Source organism: Podarcis erhardii, assembly GCF_964252035.2.
Source record: "Podarcis erhardii genome assembly, chromosome: 11".
In the NCBI taxonomy this organism is placed as follows: Eukaryota; Metazoa; Chordata; class Lepidosauria; order Squamata; family Lacertidae; genus Podarcis; species Podarcis erhardii.
The window spans coordinates 36,173,974-36,194,795 of record NC_138501.1 but is presented as its reverse complement, the minus strand read 5'-3'; the positions used below and the strand labels follow the sequence as shown (position 1 = coordinate 36,194,795).

The following is a 20,822-nucleotide window of genomic DNA, read 5'->3' as shown; positions in this document are numbered from 1 at the left end:
AGCAAATGAACATGAGAAAATGGTGGGGGGAGTTATCCTCCTACTTGAGCAGGAAAGGCGATTGACACATTGGAGGTGTCTCGCTTTGTTGTGTGTGCCAAAACCCACATTCAGTTGTGATATTTAGGGAGGGTAGAATGGAATCTGTGATCTCAATCTGCATGTGACTATTTTTCTGGGGTTGGTAGCAGCCTATGGTTTTGTTATTAAGCCATACAAACTACCTGTTGGTAATTCTACCACCCTCACTTGCGGAGGGGAAAGTGGCAGCCCGGGAGAAGGAATTATCTCTAGCAGCCTCTGAGTAGCAGGATTCCCTCCCCATAGAGGGAGGGATCTTCTGGCATCTTCATTGTATGGCTTTATGCTGAAGACATGTCTCTGTATCCTGGCCTTTGACATCTAAAATACATGTTTTTAGGATCCACCATAATCTTGCAACTGATTTCTTTTAAACTGTGAATAATGTAACTTTAAATGGTTTTAACCTGCCCTAGGTTAAACCACTGAGCCTAGGGCTTGCTAATCAGAAGGTCGGCAGTTCAAATCCCCGCGACCGGGTGAGCCCCGATTTTGGTTTTAAATGCAGTGTAAGGTAGTCTTTATGTGAGTATATTGTATTCAGTTATCGGGTATCAGAGTTTTTAGGGGCTAACCAGGCTGGGATTGAATCCCCATTGGTGGTTTGAATCCCTGCGACGGGGTGAGCTCCCGTTGCTCGGTCCCTGCTCCTGCCAACCTAGCAGTTCAAAAGCATGTCAAAGTGCAAATAGATAAATAGGTACTGCTCTGGCGGGAAGGTAAACAGCATTTCTATGTGCTGCTCTGGTTCACCAGAAGCGACTTAGTCATGCTGGCCACATGATCCAGAAGCTCCCTCAGCCACTAAAGCGAGATGAGCGCCACAACCCCAGAGTTGCCTGCGACTGGACCTAATGGTCAGGGGTCCCTATTCCTTTACCTTAGGACCTTATAATGAAGGGTAAGAAAGAAATTGGAATATTACTATTATATGTAACCACAATATATGCTTTTAAAATACATCATCTTTTGCTGGATGATGAAGATTTAGTTTTGCATAATCTAAAAGTAGATTTCTGAATGAATTGTGTGGTGAATTTAGCTGCTTCCTTCTGAAAATTGTAACTGTGCTTCCTCCAGTGAGGAGGATCTTTCTTTTAGTTAGTTCATTATTTAACAGCATTTATTATGCTGTCTGATCACAGTCACAGTGTTGTCTGGGAGACTTATAAACAATAAAGCATCACGATACCGTATAATACAATAATTGCTGCAAAGCAAAAAAATAATAAAAAAATCAGTAAACAAAGTTCAACATTACATTTCAACATATAAATTTCAGTAACAGGGAGTAAAAAGGAACAGAGAAATATTTATTTCAGAAATTACATTTATTTTAAATATGCAGCAGGAATAAAATGATGCCGCAAATCTAAAACTTCAGTGGATTTGAACATTCATAATTCAAAAGCCTGGAATTCTTTTTTTTTTTTTAATTAAAAATAAACTGCCACCCAAAAGACCACAAATCAGGTGAACCTGTCTGAAGATGATTTTCCGTAGCTGAGAACAACCACTAGGAAGGAGATAGCCACCCATTGCATCTCCTTTGGTGGGAGCTCCAAGAGAAGAACCTCTGACAATATTATCTTGGTCTAGATAGGTACATTAGGAAGAGGAAATTCTTTAGTTTAGGACTATAAATGACCTGTGGGACGCGGGTGGCGCTGTGGGTTAAACCCAGAAGGTTGGCGGTTCGAATCCCCACAATGAGGTGAGCTCCCGTTGCTCGGTCCTTGCTCCTACCAACCTAGCAGTTCGAAAGCACGTCAAAGTGCAAGTAGATAAATAGGTACCGCTCCGGAGGGAAGGCAAACAGCGTTTCCATGTGCTGCTCTGGTTCGCCAGAAGTGGCTTAGTCATGCTGGCCACATAACCAAAAGCTGTACGCCAGCTCCCTCGGCCAATAAAGCGAGATGAGCTCCGCAACCCCAGAGTCGGCCACGACTGGACCTAATGGTCAGGGGTCCCTTTACCTTTTTATAAATGACCTGAGACTAGCATTTTCAGTTGGGCCTGGAAAGGGATTGGAAGTGATAGTTTACTGAAGGCAACAGTAGGTAGCAGTGGATTGGAGGCAGATAAAGGTCCCTGCCTGGACCTCCTTCCATATCCATTCTCAGACATAAATGGAGCCTCCGGCGACTTGTGCTCCATCCTGTTCTTGTGTTTGAGTATAAGGACAGAACTTGCTGCTATACATGGATGCCATTTCTGTTTTTCTGCACTGCAAGTGTCCCTATGTTACAAGCCAAAACCACAACTGCAGCCTATCCAGCCATTAACGATGGCACACATCTTCATTGATCCTGAAGGTGACATGGTGTGAAATATTTGAGGCCAGAAGAGTAATGGAAGATGCACAGATTACACATGCATACAGGCCAATGAATCATTTGAGAATTGATCGGTAAGGCAAATCTGGACGAATGGATTGTCTTCTTGACACAGCAACACACAAGGAGTCATATCTACATCATTTGATTATTAGTAAGGACAGACTTAAGGAGGAAGAGGTGTCTCTGCCAAAGTTAATATCTGTACCTGACAAACCAAGTTCGTTTCTCAAAACACGTTGCTTAAACCACCAGAGCATCATTATTGGATGAATCATAATAACCAATGAATGAATGATTTATAGCTTACTATACACTAACAACTTCTTTAATATTCCATGTATTTGCTGCAGTGTCGGAAAAAATTTAAGGGAATGATTCAGTGAGGTTTTCTGCTTTTCTGACTCACAAAATGGGGCAGAAAATAGGAACATTACAGCTAAGATAACTGAAATATAATGCATGTGACAAAAATGTCAGCATGTCCATAGCTAACATTTCATCAGAATTCAAATTATACTAGCAATTATCTGAAAAAATATGTCATTTCTGGCTTGGATAAAAAATATGTCATTTCTGGCTTGGATAAAAATACTTTCAGAGCTTGTAGCTTCTCCAAATAATCTAGTATCGGGGAGGGGGGTTAAATTGGAAGAGATCTTGGAGGTTATCTAGTCCAAACCAGTGCAGGATTCAAACTCAGCATCCCTGACAGATGGCCACTCAGATTCTGGTTAAGTTCCTCCTGAGAAGGACAGCCAACCACCTTCTCTCTTGGGATAGATGAATCTATCAATTTCAGTTTTTCTCCATTTCCTCATTTATCCATTCTTAAATTCAGTTTGCCCCATTTCCTCATTCATTTGTAGCTTAAAATAAATAGATCAGTAGACATTTTGGCTCATGTTACCATGTACACAGTTTTGAACTATGAATTAAGGAAGTTCATATTAAAAAGAAAACTGAGCTACTTTCTCCCCCATCCTGTATTCTGAGGCAGTTTGTTCAATACAGGATTTCTGTATTGGGTCTCTAGCTGCTGTTGGACTACAACTCCCATCATTCCTAGCTAGCAGGACCAGCGGTCAGGGAGGATGGGAATTGTAGTCCAACAACAGCTGGAGACCTGAGTTTGAGAAACAATGATTTAATCACTCTTACCATGTTGAATAGTTCTTACTGCTAGGAAGAGTTTCAAAATGATTAGCCCAAAGCACCTCCATTGGAATTTCTGCCCGTTTGTTTTAGTCCTGGCCTCCTGCCTTCTGGATCAACAGAGAACAAGTCTGATCCATCTTCCCCATGACAGTCCTTCAGATATTTCAGGACTGCTATCATGACCACTTACCCCATGCAGTATTCGGTCGAGTCACGTTATGAATTTTCATCCTTTCTCAATTTTCACACACTCCAAATGCCAGTTCTTTAGAAATTAACAGAAGCTGTGACATTGACTTCAGAGAGATCCAGCATTTGGATAATACCTAGTTAAGACTTTCTCTTGGATCCACTTTGAGCCTTTCCATTGACCTTTGTAAATCAAGAATTTCTAGACAACATTCTGGTTTGGCTGTATCATTAGGCAGAGGGAGAGAAGGTAACAGTAACAGCACCCTTGACCATTGTGCCTGAGTACCCCTGGCCATCCTCATTATATTGCTTCCTGGTGCCCCCATGCAATTATATCATTAATTATGCCCATCCTCTTTTATTTTATTTTCTTAACACAAAGTCTGGAGCAGCTGCTAAAATTGCCTCACGGAAGGGAAGCTGAGCCCCTGCCAGACTTACTTTGAGGAGAAGGTGAGAGATCAGGCGAGAAAACCAAAGGCATTCAGCACATCTGTGAAGGAAAATAAAACCCCAGCCCTCCTGTATGGCAAGAACACATCTATTTTTGGGTTCTCAAGTGTTCTGCGGGCGGAAGAGCCAATATTAGAAACTCCCATCAAATTGCAAGAACCTTTTGAGGTCACCAAAGCCAAACAACAAGAGCGGCGCACTCATTGGATGTTGGCTCTCTTATAGGACATAATAACCTTTGCGGGGAGGAGGTAAAAAAGAAGGGAGGAAGGGAGGGAGAGAGAGAATTCTACAGTTAAAACTGAGCAAAGCAACATTTTAAGCATGACCTTCCAGGTCAACTTCACATTTCACAGATGACAGCATTTTTATTCTCAAGACTAATAAGGATCTTAGGGTTGTGGGTTCAGGCCCCATGGTGGACAAAGAGATTCCTGCATTGCAAGAGGGTTGGACAGGGGTCAGCAAACTTTTTCAGCAGGGGGCCGGTCCACTGTCCCTCAGACCTTATGGGGGGTCGGACTTTTTTTTTTTTTTAATGAAGGAATTCCTATGCCCCACAAATAACCCAGAGATGCATTTTAAATAAAAGGACACATTCTACTCATGTAAAAACAAGATGATTCCCGGACTGTCCGCAGGCTGGATTTAGAAGGCGATTGGGCCGGATCCAGCCCCCGGGCCTTAGTTTGCCTACCCATGGACTAGATGGTCCCTTCCAACTCTACAATTCTATGATTCTGTGATCTTAAAGATTAATATATTTATTGTGGAATGAGCCACAGGGTATATACTTTTGAAACTATGAGTTCTTATTCCATTCTGGAATAAACTCGTTCTTCTTTAAAATGCCACAAAACTTTTAAATATTTTTCCTACAATAGGGTCACACATCCACATTATGCATTATAAAGCACTCTTATGCCACTTGAGCAGTCCTGGCTTCCCACAAAGAATCCTGGAAACTAGTTTGTGAAAGGTGCTGTGAGGCCTGTTAGGAGACCCCATCACAGAGCTATAATTCCCAGCACCCTTAGCTACAGTTCCCAGGATGCTTTCCAGGGGGGCATGGCAGTAAATAGTTTAAGAGTGCCCCTTATCCACGGCGTGGATGTGACCTACCATAGTTATCATTCTGGAGATTATTGAGAATATCTGAGTTAAGATGCAGCTATAGTCCTTCTAGAATTTTTGTATACACGGCGAGTTAAAAAGGGGTTATGAGTTCCTGTAATAATAATTGCATTGGGGTTTTTTTTTATGGCAAAAGCTTTCATGGACTAGAGTGCACTTCACAAGATGCTTGAAAGACTATTCCCCAGTTGGCAGCTTTATATATAATTTGGTATAGAGGAAAAAATTACAAGTGTTATAAAGAGTGGAATTAAATAGCATTGGAATGCAAAAAAGGACAGGCAATACTAGTCAAGTATGCAAAATAATTGCAACCTCCTTTTCCTACCCACGGCATTGAGACTTAAAACAGCATAGTCCCAGAGTTGACATCACTGAAGCAAGGTGAACCAATGACTTGAAGCCATTATATATTGAGGGATGGGAGCTAAACCCTAGAAATTAACAAATTGTAGGATTTTTATTATTTAGAGTTTTGAAGGGAAGATTGCAGGTCCATGGCAAAGGACAAGCTATGCTTCCTTTCCAAGCCAGGGCCTCACCTGGGATTATAGGTGCTGGTACGGGGGCCCCTGGGTGCTCCAGCCCCCACAACAGTCCCCATGGAGGGGCCAGGCACCCAAAGATTTTTGTGCCGGGGCCGTGCGCACATGCTACTGTGGCTCTCCTTGTTATGTACTGAAGTTCTCACCCTGGGCCAGCAGGGAGGTACTGTAGATAGTTTTCACTCAGGTCCACATATGCAAATAAGGAATTGAAAGTGACGTTCAGTGATTGGATAGTTACAGAAAGTTGTTGCTGTTGCTTTGTAGTTGAGCTCTACATATGCAAATAAGTAATTGAAAGTGACGTTCAGTGATTGGATAGTTACAGAAAGTTGTTGCTGTTGCTTTGTAGTTGAGCTCTACATAAGCAGGTTGGCTGAACCCTTCAGCCCAGTTCTGTTCTGGGCCTGAGAATAAACAAGAGCTGTTTGAAGAATCGCTGCGTCATCTGATATGTTCACCCACAACTTAACACTCCTCCTCCTCTCCCCCTCCCAGGTCAGACCTGACCCAGGAGTGGAGCTGCAGCTGGGAATGAGGGAGCTGGCAGCTCCCTTGCACACACAGCCCTGTACAGGAGTGCGGCAGCGCTGTGGCAACGCAGCTGGCTCTGCCTCTTCTCCTCCTCCTCTCTGCCCAGTGTAGGAGAGGGGGCGCCGACATGATGCTGCTGCTGCCACGACTCTCCTCTTCGCCTGAGCAGAGCTGAGGCTGGGTGTGAGGGAGCTGGCTGCTGCCTTGGGTGCGCAGCCCAGTGCAGGAGAGGGGTGGCAACCCTGCTGCTGATGCCTCTCCTCCATTCAGGCCTGATCCGAGAGCGCAGCTGCTGGAACAAGGAGCCAGGCTCCAATGAGGGAGCCTGTGGGAGGGAGGCACCTGGTCGTGCCCCGTCTCAAAAGTGTGGCCGGGGCCACTGCACACCCACTGACAAGCGCATGTGATGGCATGCACGCCAGCAAACACAGCCTCAGACACCCACAGTCCTGGGGGCAAGCCAGAGGGCCTGTCTAGGATAGAGACATTGACATGACCAACAGTGTTGATGGCCCATCTGAGAGGAATCTTGGGCCTAGGGCTAAGCAGACAGAAGGTTGCCATGGTAACTGTGTGTGAAGTGGCAGGAAAAGAGAGTCTTTAGCAAGGTGTGCAGGGAAGAAGAAGGGAGTAAAAAGAAAAAAAGATTCATATTGAGCAGGCTGGCTGAAGGCTGGCTGGGAGAGATGCCTTGGACTCCAGTGCTGCACTGCTATGGGGAACAAGCCCAACTTGAGGTGACCATGCTGTAAAACAGGCTTCCTCAAGTTGGGCCCTCCAGATGGTTTTGGCCTACAACTCCCATGATGCCTAGCTAGCAGGACCAGTGGTCAGGGATGGTGGGAATTGTAGTCTCAAACCGAGGTTGAGGAAGCCTGCTGTAAGATCTGGATTCCCTTCATGCAGGCTGAAGGTGTAAATAGGTGAATAAAGCATATTTCTTAAAGCTACAACAGTCTCTACTGCAACTTCAGTTCTCCAAAGGAACCCCTAGAATATTGCTACTGCTTGGCAGAGAGTGGGCTGGCACCCAACAATATAAAATACAGAACTGCCAGTTCTAGCGTTTGCTAATCTTGTTTCCTTTATTAAACCCATTTTTTTCCTTATGCTTTTCACTTCAAAACATGCTGTGTGTTAAAATAAAGGGATTTTGTGGCCTTTGGGTTTTTTGCTGGATTTGTGCTGTTGCTGGCATGATCGGAGGAGCAGAGAAGAAAAACTACTCAATTATTTTCATTTTGCAGGCACTTCATGGAGCACATGCCCCATGGTGCTAAAGGCTAGTACAGTGGTACCTCGGGTTAAGTACTTAATTCGTTCCGGAGGTCCGTTCTTAACCTGAAACTGTTCTTAACCTGAAGCACCACTTTAGCTAATGGGGCCTCCTGCTGCCACCGCGCTACCGGAGCCCGATTTCTGTTCTTATCCTGAAGCAAAGTTCTTAACCTGAAGCACTATTTCTGGGTTAATGGAGTGTGTAACCTGAAGCGTATGTAACCTGAAGCATATGTAACCCGAGGTACCACAGTACAGCAAATGAACCTGTATTTTACATGTACTACTACCAACTGCTGGGGGTTCACATGATTGGTTATTCCTCCATACGAAACAGGTGTAAGTACTTTATCCAGGAGAAGGGATTTAGGATGACCTTCTTATGGACAAGCTAGTTCTCTGTGGATCTTTCTTTTAGCATGCAGGAACATCGGCACACGCACCCCTTCACTCTGTATCCAGTGCATTCCCACCACTGGCATGTACACACAACAGTAGCCACAATACACATCTATCCTCTTGTTTCTTTAGAAATCCTTTTGTGTCACATGATCACTCAAATACAATATGGAAATCAATGGGGAAATGTCAGGGAAACAAAATAAACTGCCATGTGAATGCAGCCCCCTCCAGCTCTGATTTTAGGACAATGTCATGAGAAAACATGCAAATTGCAGGCTGATTCAGATCTGGCAACCTGTGCAAATCAGGTGGATTCACAGTCCCACCAAGGCAACAGTCCTGTGCACATTTCATAGAATCATAAGAGTTCGAAGAGACACAAGTGTCACCTAGTTTACTCTCTTTTTTTAAAAAAATGTATTTTTTATTAAAGATTTCTTGGTTTACAGAAGTATGTGCAATGTCTCTTTTTTCAAGTTACATTTTCTACGGGTCAGTTTCATTTGCTGAGACATTAGCATTACATTAGGAAGAAAAGGGGGGGAAGAGGTGAGGTGAAGGGGGCCGTGGGGGTGGGGTCAGGTGGCGATGTTTCTATTTTACGTAATGTATGTGTGGGGTTTTGTGTCAGCATTGTTTGTGCAGGTTCTCTTTGCCATTCCCTTGTGTTCCTTTGGTGGTGAGAGAGGTTGGGTTTGGCCCAGGGTGTGGTTGGTTGTTTGTGATTGGCTGTGGTGAACTTTGTTTTCATGTGTGAGTGGCGTGGGTGGGTGTTTTTGAATCAGGATAGCCATATTGATTCGTATGCTGTTGGTGGATTCTTGTTGGGCTGTGTATGTGATAAAGGGGAACCATATTTGGGTGAAAGCATCTTCTATTTGTCCCCGTGTCAGTTTCAGTTTATTGGTTAATTTTTCTAGTGAGGCTGTTTCCCATACTATTTGGTACCATTGGTCCATGCTTACTCCTGACAGGTCTCTCCAGTGTCTTGTTGTGCTGTTTCTGTTTGCTGAAAGTAGGTGGGTTGTGATGTTTATTAAACTTGGACAACTTGCTCCTAAGTAAGCATTCATGGGATCGGCTTTCCGGACCGTAATCCAATGCACATATACAGTCATACCTCGGGTTACAGACGCTTAAGGTTGCGCGTTTTTGGGTTGCACACCGCGCCGAACCTGGAAGTACCAGAACGGGTTACTTCCAGGTTTTGATGCTCGTGCATGTGCAGAAGCACTAAATCACCCTTTGCGCATGTGCAGAAGCGCCAAATCGCAACCCACGTGTGCGCAGACGCAGCACTGCGGGTTGCAAACATGCCTCCTGCACGGATCACAATCGCAACCCGAATGTCCACTGTAGAAGGAAGTGATCACCACTGAACACAGTGGGACTTGCTTTTGAGTAAACACTATTATGTCTGACTATAAATATGTGTTTGTTACTACCCTGGATGTGCATGGATCATTACTAAAGGATATCTGTCAAACAGCCACCATAGTGCAAGCATACTTGAAATTATTTCATATATTTCTAGCTGGTACTAGAGCAAATGAAAAGGCTCCATCGAAAATCTTTATGTATTTTCCCCTGTTCATCCAGGAAGAAGATGGATTGCCATGGTAACACCATCATGGAACAATAGGTCAAGTTTTTATCAATATTCGTCAGGCTTGTTCTGTTAGATTTTGCTTAGAAAGTGACTCTGGGCTAAAAGACAGACCATTACATTTTGGATTTAAAGCTAATCTGATCAGTGGGTAAATTAGGACCAGTGAGCAAGCAAGATTGAATTGATAAACGAACTGGTTTTTACATAGAGGCTCAAATTGCAGTTTAATGAGGAACGCTAGCATTGTTTTACAGCAAGAAATGTAAATGAAATATGGAAATGGATTATCCCATGCTTTTCATTTGCATAAAAGTCAGGCATAATGAAAGCAACAGAAAGATGGTTCAGGGAAATATTAGCACATTATTAACTGAAGCCATCTTTAGTGATATTAAATACTTTAGAGAGTCTTGTGGCACCATAAAGACTAAAGCCACAATAGCTCTTGCTTATAAAACTTGTGCTTAAATTAGTCTTTAAGCTGCCACAGGACTGTGGTATTTGCAGCAACAGACTAACACGGCGATCCTTCTTGAAACAAAATATTATAGAGTTTGAATGTGTTTGGAAACAATCCAAAGAGAACTGAGGTTTATTTAACAACTGTCACAATAAATGAAGCTTAAGCACCCTGTTAACATTCTCTGGATCAGTACATATGGGTAAAATCCACCAGGAAGATTTCCTGTGCCAACAACCAACTGAAATATTTTTTTCTTTTTGATGTGAGCTGCAGAACTATGGGTAATGCTGAGAATTTCCTTCCTTTATTATACCTATGTAACAATTTTTGAGAGTGAACACAAGTAATGGAGGGAGGGACAGAGAATGGGTTTGATATAAAGGCATATGGTTCACAAAGCTGTTTGTTCACAGTATATGTAAACTGACATGAGGTGCAGAGACCTTGAACTTGTGGGCCAAGCCTCCTCATTTGGCCAGGAGTCCATTTTGGGGGAACCACACCCACTGCCCTACAACTGAGGTCATACATGGGGCAGGTAAGTGGGGCTTCAAAAGAACATTTGGAAGCTTAAAGTGAGCTCCCACTTGCTCAATGAGGGGGTTTCCATTCAGTGGAAACCATCTCTCCTTCCCATTGTAGCTCTTTGAACTGCTGTAAACCAGAAGTTCAAACAGCAGTGGTGGTATAGGCCTTTTTAAACAGGCCTACACAACTCTTTGAATCTCCAATTTTCACTGTCATTATGAAATCAGGCGCCTGATTTATATAAAATATAATTGCTTACTGCTTACTTGCCAAAATGGTGCTTCTAGGCGGGAAGTATGATTGCTGCTTTTTAAAAAAACAAAACAAAACACAAGACTTTTGACAACTTGTAGCCACAACTGTCTATATTTAATTGTTTTAGGACACAGCCGGTCAAGAGAGATATAGGACAATTACGACAGCCTACTATCGGGGTGCAATGGGCTTCATTTTAATGTATGACATCACCAATGAGGAATCCTTCAACGCTGTGCAAGACTGGTAAGTCAAATTTGGGATAGAAACAAATGGGAGATATGGATAGTGAATTTGGCAGCCAGATTCTTGTTGTGATTATGAAATATCTCAGAGACTTGGTCTGTAGGAACAGATGCAACTTTCCTAACAAATTCTGTCTTGCCATCATGAATTTGATTTTGAGAATATTTTGCATTTTTCTGTTGATATCAGTGTCAGGTTTCTAATTCTCACATTAAAAGCTTCAACCCCACTCACTACAAGCCAACTTGAGTGACCGTCTCTGTGCTGTGGTCACATAATGAATCCATTATAAATTGCCAGGTTTGATGTGATTAAGCTTAAGAATGTTTGGGAATGTGTCAGTATATTACTTCGTAATTCCTGTGGGGTACAAATGAAGTTGGCAAGAAGTACTTGACTTCTGAATATATTTGAGATAACCAGGCATTGAATGTTGTGTGATTCTAAGGTTCGTTTACTGGGATACCTTGATGGTGTAATTCGTATTCAGAACAGAGACTGTGTTAAGAATATTTTGGTAGCAGCAAAAAAAAATCAATGTTTGAATCGTATTTTTTTAAGTTTTAATAATTTTATTGTTCTATACCGCATTTTAATTGCTGCCTTTCTTCTGCGTGCCACACAGAAAACTTGTGTCATTGTTATTATTTATTTAGAGGGCGCCACCTATGCACTTGATGTTTCACAAAGAGCAGGTAGAAAGCAGCACCAAGGGACTTGAAATCTAAAATCGAAATTCAGAAACAACAGAAGGAGGAGTGAAATGGAGACCTGGGTAGCCAAGGAAAGAACATGTGATGGCTTCAATCACCGTGCTTCTGCTTAGTACAACAGGCACTAGAGAGATGATTGAAAGGCTTCCTGGAAAAGTTGAATTTTGAGAAGGGACCTTTGTACCTTTGCCAATCTCTAGTCCGATGGTTCTGCTTCTTCCTGTATCTGGAATGGCCACTGGTTTTATACAAATTGGAGGACCCCCCCCTTTCTGCTTCACTGACCTTCCCAAAATTGATTTCTTCAGCAAAGTTTTTATCTCAACCTCTCTTGTCTCCCCTTGCTTGCTGATGCTCCCCTCCTATATGATTCTCCCTAATCTCTAACTCTCCTTTCATCCCTGTCTAATGCCAGCTTATAAGTCTTCTGGGTAGGGATGGAGTAATTTTATGTTCTCTACAGGACATTGCACTCTGGGTAATGCATCATTCCTAAATGAGGATAGTTGCCACAATCTTGCATTTCTGAAATTATCATGAAAAGTGTGAAACAAGGAAGGAGGGTTGATTTTACTCGTCAGTGATGCAGTTGTCACACTCAATCAACACAGGGCAGAATACCAGCAGTCAGAAGCAGTGTTCACAGAGCATATTTATTCTAGAAAGTGCTGTTTTAATGCCAAACACTTTTCAAGCAAAATTCGACTCTTCATCAGGGGAAATTTCCATTGCACTCTGATTTGAGAAGGCTCCTCATTACATGTTCTCAATTTCTTGCAATGCCATTGTATGACAAAGCAGTGTGATTTAATATCCCTCTTGTGCAGATTTTTATTTATCTTTTTTATTTTCTCTATTTCTCTCATGCACTTCAGACAGTTATGGTCTCCCTAAGTGACTCACATCAATTAGAGAGAGAGACAGGCCCTGCCACCAGACTTACAAGCTAAAATGAAATGACACAAAAGGGAATGAAGGATCAAGTCTTCAGGGCCAAAACAAAGTGATGAGCTACAAGCAATTTAATCAAGTTCAGGCCAGGCTGGTCTTCCCTTGTTGGTGTTCTTGCTTGAATCGCAATTGGTAGCTCTTGGCTGATGGATGGGGCCAGAGGGTCCCCTTTCCCCTTGCTTCTGCAGTTCCAGGGCAAGTGGAAGTTGAAGTTGAATACTGTTTCTGGCAGGAAAAGGGAAAACAAGCTCCTAGTAGATGCATCTTCTTTAACCAATGGATGGGGTTTGTTTGGGACTCTATACATCTGAACACTGTCTCTCCATCTTCAGGGAATAAGGCCTTATGAAACACAAAGGAGATTGCAGAAATTTGCTCAAATGTGCTAGCTATGAGAACCATTTCCCAATGTAATCTTAGCTCTATTCTGTTAGTTGGCAGCACAGGACAGACTGCTGTCTGTCTAGTAGAGGTTGCCCGTTAAAAACGCATGTTTTCCAAATACAAAACAGAATGACACAATTAACTTCAGATTGTTTAATCTAGGTAGCCGAGTGCTCTTATAATGTGTTCTTGGAGCAACAGAGACACAGTCAGAGCTTTCCCAGAAATTTATATTTCTTAAGAAAATATAACAAATGGAAAATTGGTTGATAATTGCAAAGGCAGCTCTAGAGATGAGGGAGAGACTTCAGACTCTGAGAAGGGCAAAGGTGTGGGAATTGTAGGTCTAATTAAAAAGGTACTGTGTGTGAGAGAGAGAGAAGACAGAATGAAGATTTATACATTTCCTTCTTTATGCTTTGTCCAAATATCAGAGGTAGGCATGGAGATCCTTACTGTCAATATAAATCCAACAAAAAAGATAAATAGAAAGGAAGGCTTTATTAAGGTGGAGTCCAGTGAGAGTCAGAATGAAGAAAAAGAGTGCTCAAAGCAAGGATTCCACTCTAAGGCTGTATTCTCATGGCAGTTTGTTGCATTTTCCTGATGTTTCTCTGTTAATTTGTAAAAGTCCATTCCAGAAATATAGCTGGGTATTGCGGAGCATTCCTTTTCATGTTATTTGCAAACAGATACCTTTCCAGAAGCAAACAATGCAGAAAAGAATGCTATATGTGCACTATATTCCGCTATATTTCTGTATGCAGGTTTTACATCATGTGAAAGCGTGAATATAATATGGCAATTAGAGAAACGCTGGGAGAACAGAATAAGTGCAGCCTATGTCAGACTTAAGTCCATTTCCTGGAATTCCCTAGAATTAGGGATTCAGAGTGGGCAAGAAAATAAGTCAAGTCAAGAATCTCAAAACTTAGTTAAACAGATGCTCGAACGATTATGGAGAGGGGTTGTCTCTCTAGCCCTCTTCAGACATTCAGCTTCATCACGGAGGATTAAATGCATGTGTAGACAGCCCAGTGTTTATGCTGGTTCTGCCACAATACCCCCTGTGTGCCAGCTATGTTCCCTCCTCCCCAGACCTTCACTAGTTTAGTCTGAAGGTCTGAAGAGTCCTTCTAATCATGACCATCTGAAATCAGCTAGAAGCCTCTGCGTGATCAGGAACCCTGCATTATCAGACTTCGGTATACAGTGGTACCTCGGGTACCACTGCTAACCCAGAAATAGTGCTAACCCAGAAATAGTGCTTCAGGTTAAGAACTTTGCTTCAGGATGAGAACAGAAATCGTGCTCCGGCGGCGCGGCAGCAGCAGGAGACCCCATTAGCTAAAGTGGTGCTTCAGGTTAAAAACAGTTTCAGGTTAAGTACGGACCTCCGGAATGAATTAAGTACTTAACCCGAGGTACTACTGTATGTTTTGCATGTATGTTTTATCCACGTCATATAGCCTAATAAGTGCTAGGCTCCTTAATCTGTACTTTCATTCAATATGAATAGCTTGCATTATTTGCTTCAGCTATTGTGTGGATAGCTGAGTAGAAAAACCCGTGACACGTGACCCCTTGTGACAGGCACCGCAGGTGGTCACCAGGATCACCTATAAATGGCTTAACAATTGCCAATCAGAGAGCTTGTGGCAAAGGCAGAATTTGAACCAGGAACCTCTTCAGTCGCAGCTCACTCTTGCCCGCTTGGCTACCCAAGCAACCTTGGTCAATTGCAGGCGAGCTGCGCTGGGTGCATTGAGCCTTGATTCGATGAAGGCTTCTCCTCCCATTTTATCAAATTCTTCTGTGTCCCCAGTGGCATCATTCCAATGCTGGGAAAAGATGTGCTTTTCAGCTCTGCTACCTATCATTCATTGGGCACTCTGTCTCATTAATGTTTCAACGTTTGCACTTTTGCTTCCCATCGATCATTTATAGAATTAAATCCAGTGCTCTGCTAGCACAGAGCAAAGGCTGAGAGGAGCTACACCAGGGGTCAGCAAACTTTTTCAGCAGGGGGCCGGTCCACTGTCCCCTCAGACCTTGGGGGGGGGCGGACTATATGGGGGGGGGAATGAATGAATTCCTATGCCCCACAAATAACCCAGAGATGCATTTTAAATAAAAGCACACATTCTACGCATGTAAAAACACGCTGATTCCTGGACCATCCACAGGCCGGATTTAGAAGGCGATTGGGCTGGATCCGGCCCCTGGGCCTTAGTTTGCCTATCCATGACTTCTACATCAAAGCTTGTTGCGATGTGGCAGCTCTGATTAAAACTATCCTGCCAGTTCTGAGCGTGTGCTTCTTTCTCAGTTTTGCATATTTCTCACAATCACACATCACATGAGAGTTGGAGGGAGCCTTGGAGGTTATCTAGCCCAATGTTCTAGTCAATGCTGGAGTTCCATAGCTAGAGCAACAGGTGGCTGTTCAGTGTCCACTGCCTGAAGACTTTCAGCGAGCCTGTTCTGACAGGATGAGCCTGGTTGAAAAAGGAGATATTTCCACTTCACCTTCGTTAAACAATAGTTAAGCTATGGAATTCACTCCCATGAGAGGTAGCAATGGCCACCGACATGAATGACTTTAAAAGAGGATTATACAAATTTATGGAGCCTACTAACCATGATAGCTGTACTCTGCACCACGGCCGAAGGCAGTATGCCTCTGAATACCAGTGTCAGGTGTGTGTGCAGGAGCCAGCCCCTGTGACCAATAGGATTTTGCAGGACTGGGGCCTTGCTAAGTTTGTTCTGAAGAGGCAAGGCATGGGCTCACAGGTGAGGCCGATTGGTAACTCACAGCACCTGGTGGCAAGAGCTGGGAAGGGATATAAGATCAGCATTTCCCTTTGGCTCTTTGCCACAGCAACACGCTTCCTGCCTTTGGCTTCTTGCTTCCTGATCCTTGAACCTCGGCTTCTTGACTCCCTGTTTTGTGATCCTTGGACCCTTGACTCCTTGCTTCTTGATCCTCAGACCCTTGGCTTTGTAACTCCCAATTCTCTGACCCTTGGACTCTTGGCTTCCTGACTCATGGCTTCTGGACCCCCATTCCTGCTCCCACCCCGCCATCTTGCCCCCGGTCCTGACATCCCCTGCCGGGACTTCGATTGCCCGTGAACCGGACCATGACAACCAGTTTCTGGAAATGACAGCAGGGGGAGAGGGCTGATGTGCTCAGGTCCTGCTGGTAGGATTCTCATAGGCATCTGGTTAACCGCTGTGAGGACAGCATGCTAGACAAGATGGTCCATTGGCCTGATCCAGCAGGCTCTTCTTATGTCCCTTACATTAATTCTGGCCTGTACCACCTCTGACTTCAGATGAGTGATGGTCAAAAACAAAACACTTTCCCCCATAACAGTTGTCACAGCCACCCAGGTGGGTCCCAGCTCACGAGAGACCTTACTCCGTTGTAGTTTACTTACAGGAAAAGTTTATTGAAGATAATTGCTTCTTTCACAGTTCAGCATTGTGGCTGTACGTCTGTCACGTTAGACCGCCGAAGTCCCCCTCTGACTCCTCCCCTCCTCCACACCAACTTAATAGCCTGGCTCTAGACCACCTCTTCCTCTCCTTTCTTTTCCGCAGGGTCTTTCTGCCCCCCTGGGTTCTCTCTTTCCGGGATTCGCCTGAGGCTGAATCCTCTGCCGCCTCCTGCCCCCTCCTTCTGGCTTTGGGGCCGGGCTCCTCCTCTGAGCTTTCCCCACTTCCGCGCGCCCCTATGTTTGAACTTGGCGCGCGTACGTTGCTTTTGACCTTTCCTTCGTCCTCTATACTGCCCCCTGTTCCACTCTCTACCCTTTCCGGCTGAACACCTTGCTCCAACCCCCTCTCTCTGTTTTCTCCTGTTCCTCCTCCCTCCGAGAGGCTGACAACTCCACCCCCTTTACTCCGTTCCGGCTGAGACCCCTCTGACAGCGTCTGTGCTTCACTGGGCTTTCTCCCCTCCTTCCCTGACTTTTCACAGCTTCTCTCTTCTCCTGCTTTTCGCCTGATCATGCTAGCTCCCTTTTGGGAATCCTCTGACTCACTGCTTAGGCTCATAGATTCCCTTCGAATTCCGTCATCTTCTTCCTCGTCTCTCTCTCCCTCCTCCCACTCGCTTTCCGTCTCCTCTGCCATCTCCTCACTTCTCCCAGAAACCCTGACATCCATCCCCCCCTCGAAGCCCCCCCTTCCCCCCTCCCGGTCGCTGGGTGCAGGTTGAGGGAAATGTGGTTCTTCCTGGGTCGGTTCAGGATACCGGGTGTCCACGTCAATCTTCTCCTCTGGCAGCTCCGTATACGTGTGTTCGAACTCGGGTTCCCCCCCTGAAGGCATCACAGTCTCTTCCTCCCTCACTGCTTCTCCTGGCGCTGCCTGCCAAGGACCTATCATCCACCTCTGACTCCATACCTCCCTTGGCTGATCCACCCACCAATAAGGGTTTGTCTCTCCCCCCCCCAGGCGGGGATCCCTGGTCGGGCTTGTTTTGGGCGTAGAGCCCTCGGGCGAGGAGAAACCCCCGAACGTGCTGCCCGACAAAGTGGGCGTGAAAAGCCAATCATCAAAATACTCCTCGGGCATGGGTTTGTGCGGAAAAATTGCATGAAACTCCTCCTTCAACAGGGGTTCGTCCAAAGCGTAACCCGGCACCCAGCTATTTGCAGAGACTGGAGTGCCTTCCCTGGCGAGAAAATATTCAACTCCCTCCTCCCCCCATCGTGAATCCAGTATCTCTGTGACCTCATTAAGAGGTTCTGGTCTTGGCGACTCCCCTCTCTCAGGCGCCCTTCTACGTGGCTCTGGAGGTGCTCCTGACTCTTGAAACCTGTGTGGGGCTTTGTAGGGAGTGAGCACCGACCTATGAAAGACCGGGTGCACCCTGGAGCCCTCCGGAAGGGCTAGGCGAAAAGCCACCGGATTGATCTTAGCCTCAACTTGATATGGTCCTAGCTGCCTGTGTTCTAACTTCTTTTTGGCCAACGACCTGGCCGGCATCGCGTGGGCTGCTAACCATACCCAGTCCCCAACCTGAATGTCTTCCCCCGCCCTTCTGTGTTTGTCGGCTTGCACCTTATACGCCTGCTTTGCCAGCTCCAAATGTCTCCGCAGCTCCTCGTGCACCTCTTGCAACTCTGCTGCAAACTGGTCGGCATTTTGAGGTCCCCCCCCCTTCAGGTGCTGTAAAGCTCGGGAAGGTTCTGGGATGACGTCCATAGTTCGCGAAGAAAGGCGTCACCCCGGTGGATGCGTGCTTCGTGTTGTTGTAGGCGAACTCAGCCATCGGCAGGTAGTCCACCCACGCCGCGGGTCGCTGGTTGGCGTAACACCGTAGGTACTGCTGCATGATCGCGTTGACCCTCTCCGCTTGACCGTTGGTCTGTGGATGCCTCGCCGACGTCAGGTTGATCTTGACGTGCAAGATACCCAGAAGCTTCCGCCAGAAAGTGGAAACAAATTGGCGCCCCCTGTCGGACAAGACGGACTGCGGTAGTCCATGCACTCTGAAGACGTGATCGATGAAGAGCTTTGCGGTCTGTTCTGCCGTCGCCACCTTGGCACAAGGAATGAAGTGCGCCATCTTGGTGAACAAGTCCACAACCACTAACACCGCCGTCTTACCTCTGGAGCTGGGCAGGTCTGTAACAAAGTCCAACGCTACCCTCTCCCACGGTTGCTGCGGTGTCTCCAGCGGTTCTAACAATCCCGCCTGCTTCTGATGCACTGGTTTGGACCTCTGGCAGATATCGCACCTGGCTACGTAGTCCGCCACCTCTCCTCTCATCTGGGGCCACCAAAAGTCCCTTGCCACCAACTCCATCGTCTTCTCTTTGCCGAAATGGCCCGCACTCGGGGCATCGTGCAATTGTTGCAAAACCGTGGCGCGAAGCTCGTCGGTGGGTACGTAAAGGGCGCCCTTGCGAGTCAAAAGTCCATCCTGCAACTGAAACTCATTGTTGTCAGGCGACCCTCTGCGGAGCTCCTCCATCTTGGATTGTGCAAACTGATCCTCTTGCAGCGCGCGTCGCACCGCGTCCAGGTCGACTGCGATGGTAGCGCACGTCCACGCCTGCGGTGCGAAAATGTACTTCGCTGCGATTGGAGCTACTTCCTCCAGGTATTGAGGCTTTCGGGACAGCGCGTCCGCTATAACATTGGAGTCTCCAGGGATGTATTCTATTTTGAAATCGAAATCCGCAAAGAATTCCGCCCAGCGCATGTGTCGTTGGGTTTGCAATTTAGCCGTCCGCCAATACTCCAAGTTCTTGTGATCCGTGCGGACCTGCACCGTGTGCTTGGCTCCTATCAAGAAGTGTCGCCACGCTTTGAAAGCTGCATGAATGGCCAACAACTCCCTGTCCCATATGGTGTAGTTGCGCTCCGTCTTGCTGAGCTTCCGGGAGTAGAATGCACCCGGTCTCCAGTTGCCTTGCGAATCCTCTTGCAAGAGGACGGCCCCAACTGCTCTGTCTGATGCATCTGTCTCTACCCGCATGGGCCTGCCAGGATTCACGTGCAGCAGCTGCTCCTCGGAGGCGAAAAGGCTTTTAAGCTTCCGAAAGGATCGCTCTGCTTGTTCGGTCCAGACGAACTTCTTCTTCTTGGAACTGAGGGTGTCAGTGATTGCCGCCGTCGCGTTTGCAAAACCTTTAATAAACTTGCGATAAAAATTGGCAAAGCCGATGAACCTCTGGACCTCCTTCCGATTTCGAGGGCTTTTCCAGTCCAACAGCGCTTGGACTTTAGTCTTGTCCATGGCCAGTCCCTCGTCGGACAGCTTGTAGCCAAGGAAATCTACCTCTCTCACATCAAACTGGCACTTCTCCAACTTGGCGTACAGCCTGTGTTCCTTCAGCCTCTGCAGAACTTCCTTCACGTCCTTATCGTGATCCTCTGGCGATTCCGAGAAAATCAGGATATCGTCGAGAAAACAGACACACTTCTTGTAGAGGAGACCTGCCAGGACGTGATGCATGAATGCTTGGAAAACATGGCTGCCATTTTGTAGACCGAAGGGCATAACTCTGTATTCGTACGTGCCCAAAGGAGTGAACATGGCCGTCTTCCACTCGTCGCCCTTCCTGATGCGGATGAGGTTGTAAGCTCCACGTAAATCCAGCTTGGTAAAAATCTTCCCCCTCCTGACTGTAGCCAAAAGGTCGTCAATTTTGGGCATGGGGAAGGCCTTGGGCTTAGTTAGTCTGTTTATGAACCGGTAGTCCACAATGAGCCTCTTCTGGGGCGTGTCTTTCTTTTTCACAAAGAAAACAGGACTGCCTCCCGCTGCTTTAGATTCCTGGATGAATCCGCGCTTGAGGTTGTGTTCTATGAACTCCCGAAGCTCTTGCAGCTCGTCTTCCGACATGGAGTACAGCTTGGCAGTTGGCAACTGCGCGCCTGGCACTAAGTCAATCGCGCAGTCGTAAGGTCTGTGAGGCGGCAATTTGTCAGCTTCCTTTTCGCAGAAAACCTCCAAGAACTCCGCGTACTTGTGAGGAACCGCTTGCACCATACTCAGATGCAGCTGCTGTTCGGCTTCTCCTCCTTGATCGGTTT

General features: G+C 45.8%; 1 protein-coding gene across 4 annotated transcripts in view; it reads left to right on the top strand.

The window, feature by feature from the left end:
* Positions 1 to 20,822, top strand: part of RAB3C (RAB3C, member RAS oncogene family) — a 115,767-nt gene that overhangs the window by 40,563 nt on the left and 54,382 nt on the right. For all 4 annotated transcript variants that reach the window (XM_081880798.1, XM_081880797.1, XM_081880796.1 and 1 more), the window contains exon 3: positions 11,096 to 11,214. In XM_081880798.1, the coding sequence (XP_081736924.1) occupies positions 11,096 to 11,214 (119 nt within the window). The remainder of the gene's footprint in view (positions 1 to 11,095; positions 11,215 to 20,822) is intronic.